At 38.7% G+C, this 6,344-nt stretch overlaps 1 protein-coding gene across 1 annotated transcript; it reads right to left on the bottom strand.

Annotated features, from left to right (window-relative positions):
• Positions 1 to 3,324: 3,324 nt before the first annotated feature.
• LOC139692418 (prisilkin-39-like) lies at positions 3,325 to 6,071 on the bottom strand. The gene is made up of 3 exons (XM_071590596.1): positions 5,983 to 6,071; positions 4,235 to 4,427; positions 3,325 to 3,511 (listed from the first exon to the last, which is right to left on the bottom strand). Exons 1-3 carry the CDS (start codon positions 5,995 to 5,997, stop codon positions 3,456 to 3,458), a joined length of 264 nt encoding a protein of 87 aa, XP_071446697.1. The 5' UTR covers positions 5,998 to 6,071; the 3' UTR covers positions 3,325 to 3,455.
• Positions 6,072 to 6,344: the final 273 nt, after the last annotated feature.

The following is a 6,344-nucleotide window of genomic DNA, read 5'->3' as shown; positions in this document are numbered from 1 at the left end:
CCCATATTAGCGTCTAGGGAGTAATTAGTTCTACTCAATTGCATACTCTTTCCTTAACCTCGTGTGATTTATTATCATGATCCGTTCTTTCCGAATGACCTCATTAGTGATCTGTCCATCTGTTTTTAAGTCTCCCCTGCAATCCCTCGTCTCTCTCCGCGGGGAGACCCGCCCATTACCTACAACATTGGGTCGCATTCCCTTCCTTTCACAGTCTCCTTGGGGCGGGGGGAGGGGGGGGAGAGCGTTTTGTGTTGCATGTTCATGTGGTGGTGGAGTTTCACATTCTTGCTTGTTGTGTCCTGGCTTGTGTGTTGTTGGATGGGTTTTGTGCTGCATCCTGGTGTGCAGTTGTTTGTTGGTTTATGGTAAATGTATTTGCATGAGTGTTGGATGAAGGGATTTTTGCATGAGTGTGTGCGCTGCTGTGGGTGTAAGTTTCCATGCTGTTGTTTTTGCATGTGGTATTATCTTTTACGGGTGGTGACCTAACACCCCCCCGTCACACACCCTAGCGGCGGTTTGCGGGGTTTTAAGTAGATGTAGATGTAGAGGTGCCTTCTGCTTTCTCTGCCATGATATTGAATTCAAAAATTAAATTCTCCTTTGCTTCGAAATCCATTCAAGTTGAGATCTAATCGATAACGAAAAAATAGAAATCTCACCAACTTTTCATTCGAATCTATTATCCCTCCTCGTTTGTATAAAGAACTCCTCGTTTGTAGAAATCCAAGCGTTCACCTTTATAAAATTAGCCTAAAAAGTCCCAAGTCCTGTAAACGCTTCTGGATTACATCCACAAAATACCCAAAAAGTCGCCGTAAAGGGTTGTGGCAGGGGTTGCTAGGCACTCGCCACAAATGCAGATATGCTGCTGCCTTTCGTGCATTCACTGAATTAGTAAACTTCGTATTTTTATATACTAAACTTTATTACACTCCTACCGATTTCTACGCATATGCATCATCAACAGGTAGGCGTCATCATCACTGATGATGTCACCTGTGCGTTGAAATCGGCAGTCGTGTAATTAAGTTTAGTGTGACAAAATACGATGCTTAATTAGTCGGTAATCATGAATTTTCACGAAGTAGAGCGTAAAATCATTGAATTCAGTTTGCACATTCATTGTAACATATATTGGTTAATTAACAAAAGCGTACGTATGCACACATACGAGCCTAGATACATCATTGAAACAATTGGTGTGTCTGTCTCAATTATTAAATTTTAGTCTTTAAGTTAATACAAGCTTGTATGTATTTATGCGCTTGAGTTCGATTTTGTGATGAAGGCGTATCGTCCACGGTTAACGGATATTTTCTATCCGTTTTCCATTTCATCAACCTTACGTTTTCTCCCATGGATCCCAGATACTTACCACATATTCGAAATGTGGCCTAACTAAAGCGTAATAAAACTTCTCACATTAAATTGCCCCAGCTAATGAAGAATAACTTCTTCAGCGCTTACGCACACCTTCTTCAAATGTGTCTACCCCATGAAAGTTTTGATTTTTGTGTAACGGTCAAGTATTTGACCTGTTCTGAAATGTTTAAATTTAGTCTTGTTTATATTTTCTTTTATTCCAAAACGTTTTCTGATTTTTAATTATGATCAGCATTCCTTACAGCACTCAAATATCTAGTCTTAATCGTTCGAAAGTAGCCCGCTATCTGCCGGTGTCATTATTTTTCTGTTAGTCTGCAATTAACCTAAGGTTGCTGCTAAATTCGTATAAAGCTTACCTCGTCAATGTTTATGAAGAAGAGTAGGTGCCCTATACAGAATTAATCCCGTGCGTGTATATATATATATATATATATATATATATATATATATATATATATATATATATATATATATATATATATATATATATATATATATATATATATATATATATCTGATGGTGGGTCGCGGTAGTCCATGGGGTAGAGTGTGGGACTGGTGACCGGAGGGGACCGGGACCGATTCCCGGGAAAGGCACTCTGGCACCTGCAGCTCCACCCAAGCTATGTGATTTTTCGGGTACCAGTTCTTCCTGGGAAACCATAGGAACCATAGGGAAAGCATAGGGAAACCTGGGAAACCATAGGGAAAGGAACTGGCCCCCCTGGCCTACCCTGATGTGTGAATTTCACACGCCGTATAGGTCTTAGTACTGGGTGAACTCTACCATCACCTACTACTCCGACCTTCGGGTTGATTACTGTGTTTATGTTTTATATATATATGTACATAAATAAATACATATATATGCATTATACACACACATATTATATATATATGTATATATATATATATATATATATATATATATATACACACACACACACATATCCTAACCTACTAAAGCTCCGTAACCCCCTGGACCGAAGGAGTTTAACTGGTCGAGCGTTTTGTTTTACGTAAGCGCTCTGTTTGTTAGGCTGAGGCCCTTACGTCTGTGACCCTGATACGTTTTCGGGTCACCTTAAGAGTTATTCTCAGGAGTGCACCTGTCATCGCGTTCAACACCAATCTGAAGTACGTACCCGTGAGTGAGAAGACCCGGCGGCTCCGGAATAAAAGCCCTTCATCATCCGGTCGGAATACAAACGTCCGAGAGTCCTGGAAAGTAAAAGTGGTACATGCATCGCGGGCAAATTAAGTTCTTAAATTCATCTACGATGTGAGTCAGTCGCTCTCGCAAGCACCACGAACTGTATCACCGGCGCGTTCACGATTTCAGGTCGTTAAAGAAATTGCTCACGCGTGATTTCGCTGGTAAAGGAAAAAAACGATAATTTTTATTATGCTGTAAATTTTATGGATGTCCCGTGATCCTAATTTGTCAGATTAGATCATATGGTATTACTCAATATAACGTTATATAGCTATCTATGAAACAATCAGACTGATGACTACAAAAGAGCGATTTCTAAGAAAATGGGAATATTTTCACCCAGCTTAATTATGTGTTAAGTTAACGATCATTTCAAGATCATTACTGCTATGATTGCGTAAGGGAATTCTAACCTCTAACGCTCGTACGAATTCAGTTCTCCGCGGGAAACTAAGAGGATTAGAAGGATTTGTAGCGTTACAGTTGCAATCAGTATGTTTCTTCATTTTTACAAGTAGTTGAGGTTATTACTCTTCTTTTGATCATTGATGCTACGTTTTTCGTTGAACCTAATATTTACTTTAAAAATTACTACAATTGTATTTAACCTGCAAAATATTTACGTTGTTTTAATCCTTAAGAATGACATTTTAGCGTCGTTTTAATGAGAAGTGTATCTTATGTATAAAATAAGGATACCAAATATTTTTGCCTTAGTGTTTGGTTTTTATTGGAAGAAGAAAAGGAAAGATAACAGACAGAAAAAGTGACAGCGGAAAGAAATTGCAGTTGAAACCATAATTTTCGTTATCCGATTTCACTGGTGCTGGTAGCGTGTAGGTGCTATCTAGCGATAATATCCGTGGAATCCATGGTGTCCGTAAGGATAGTATCCGCCATATCCTGGAATTGGAGATAAAGGCATAAGAACGTTGTATATTTGAGCAATTTATATTATTATGGTTTGCATACTCTTACATATGAAATACGGTTTTGATTGCAGCACCACAATTTTTTAGTTTTAAAGCTTAATTGCTTCAATTTAATTTAAAATTCATTCGTCATAAATACGCTGAGTCCTTGGTTTGAATTCCATTTTGAACAAGGGCGATATTTGCATGTATAAGTCAAGTTGGAAACAATTATTGCCATTAAATTCATGAAAAGAGGAAGGACTACTCCAGTAGCTCGGACGTGTTTTCAAACAGAAGAGCATATTTTAAATAAACGTTGATGATTTACTTACGAATTCATTTCAAAAATTTCAAATTTATTGACAGGATTGGGCTTTTAGGCTTTATTTTCTATGAGTAGTCATTCGCAGCATTTCTAGCCACAGATATTCAGAAAGCATCACAGCTCTTGTGGCAAGAAAATTCCAGCATTAAAAAAATCGTCAGAAATAATGAATTAAGTTCCACGAGAAATGAATCATTGGTCTCAAAAAACGGAAATTCTCTGAAAAAAAACTACAAATATATTGACCTATTAGAGACTGGAATGAGATAGACTGAGTATATTACTCCCAATTTCGAGAAAAGACAAGTTGTAGTTATATCTTACAAAAGAATGAATTCAGATTGCCGGGCTTTTGTAAAACATCAAAATTTTACAGTCAAGTATTACCGTATCCATGGTGGTAGGCGGAATAAGGGTAGGCAGAGTACCCATAGCCTCCGTAGCCGGGATAATAAGGGCTGCCTCCATAATAACCTCCGTAGTAGCCAAGTCCCACGGTATCAGATGACTCCAATTTCTCGGACTTCTGCACATCTGCTGAGGAAACCGCAGCGGCGATGGCGAAGAGCAAAATAACGAACTGAAAGAAGAAATTGCTATAATAGTACTTCGACTTCACCTATGGCCAGAATCGAGGGGGAGGGGGTGCAGGACAAAAGAAGCACTTAAAATCTTTTTTAGCACTCATAAGCATAATGACTCGAAAAAAATCACGTCTTGTGTCAAGGCGGTTGGATTTATAAAATAATATATTAATATATAAAATATTTAACCATTGCATAATATAAAAATTTAATCTATTTCTCACAGACATCATCTCGTGAAACATATATTTGATTTGCTTGGTTTTAAAATATGGATGCAATACTTCTATTCGAATTACCAGGATACCATTGTGTCTCCCTTTACATATTTTTCTCGCGATTTGCTCAACTTCACACAAATTATGCCGGATTTTTACGTCATTTCATATATTTCATTTTCCCGGTACAAATAACGACAGGAGGTATCGTCAAATTCTAAATTGCTAAGGCCCTAACTCAGGATCAACTCCGTCGAATTATATAGCATCCATTTCATATTTAGATATGCACTGCGTAATGGTTTAGTACTTCATTGTTAATCGAGTCATACTACCTATTTTTTAGAATATTGTACAGTTATTTCTCTAATTATAAATCACATTTTTCTGTAAAGGTGGATGGAATTGAAGACTGATGAGCGGCAAAAACTCCGGTCGGGATACGTTCACATGGAATGGTAGGTAATCACCACCATAGTATTTAGTGTTCTACGTGGAACGTCCAACCTATCACAAGGGGAGTGAAGTGGTGGCAATTCGATGGATAATCTCCTCGATGGATGTAAGCGCTTCCATATTAGTTTGAAATTTAAGTACTAATCACGCAGTTCAATGATGCCACGTTAATGTGGATTGTTAAAAACAGAGAGTACTCGGATTGTTATTGATATCCCTGAAAAATTATCACTTTGAAAGCTCAAACATGATTACTTCAAGGAAATTGTTGTGCAAATAATTCCGTGCCAATTGCCAGAATTTTGTAAATTACTACAACATGTGAACATTTCAAGAAGATGTTGATCGGGGAATCTGGAGCTAATATTCGATTTTAAAGTTAAGTTAGGACTTCATTTGGAATATTAATTCGTTTTGGCGATGAGCTATGTTCTCTTATAGTCCTGAGTATTCAGGATACTTCTCGCTCTGAAGAATTATTATGGTCATTGTTGTACACTGTAAATTTGTTTCACTCAATTCCTTGTCACCGAGGAATGTGGATTTTGCTTATGTTGAAGAAATTCATTTTTGCACCGCACTGACTCAAAAGGATGTATAATTTACGAATTTCTTAGGGTATTCAATGAAAAATAAATGCCTAGGATTTGTTTAAATGATGTCAGGCAATCAACCTGTTTTAAATTTTTTCCTGGAATACTTAGATAAAGATATTGGTTGCAAAGATACTGGATAAGGAGAATTTTAATCTCCTTCCTCACTCATTACTTTCCAATAAACTTTTCTAACCCTAGAAGCTAATAGGAATGCGTTTCCCGAGTCTGAAAACACCACTTAATGTAATTCCGGAGGACAAAGTCACTCCGACTCTACGTACCTTCATGGCGGCCATGTCTTCTGCTGATCTGCTACTTCGGCGTCTGGTTGAATCTGAGCTGCTGAGCAGTGTAGAGAATTAGGCTCTGTTTCTCTTCTTCGAGTGATGATTGCAGTGAGGAGGGCCCGGCCTATATATACCCGCACGCGGTGTGACCAACACCTCCGATATTTCATGGGGAGGTTGGACGTCTCTCCCCCCCCACACCACCACGGGCGGAGGCCGCCAGGGTGGGGGGCGGGGTGCGGTTTGTCGCTCGACATTTTCCACCCGTCGGCCTCCGCGAGGAAGTGCACGGAGAGTGGGAGTGGTAGTGGGTGGGAGTTATCAAACGAAGAGCGAAAGGGGTGGAGGTTGTGGAT

This window comes from Hetaerina americana, unplaced genomic scaffold (assembly GCF_022747635.1).
Source record: "Hetaerina americana unplaced genomic scaffold, ioHetAmer1.1.p SCAF_4, whole genome shotgun sequence".
Lineage (NCBI taxonomy): Eukaryota > Metazoa > Arthropoda > Insecta > Odonata > Calopterygidae > Hetaerina > Hetaerina americana.
This window is presented reverse-complemented; position numbering and strand designations above follow the sequence as displayed.

Coding starts and splice junctions, on each gene's coding strand:
- LOC139692418 (XM_071590596.1), bottom strand. Junction 3,512..4,234: donor CGCCTACCACCATGGATACG/GTAATACTTGAC, acceptor CTCCAATTCCAG/GATATGGCGGATACTATCCT.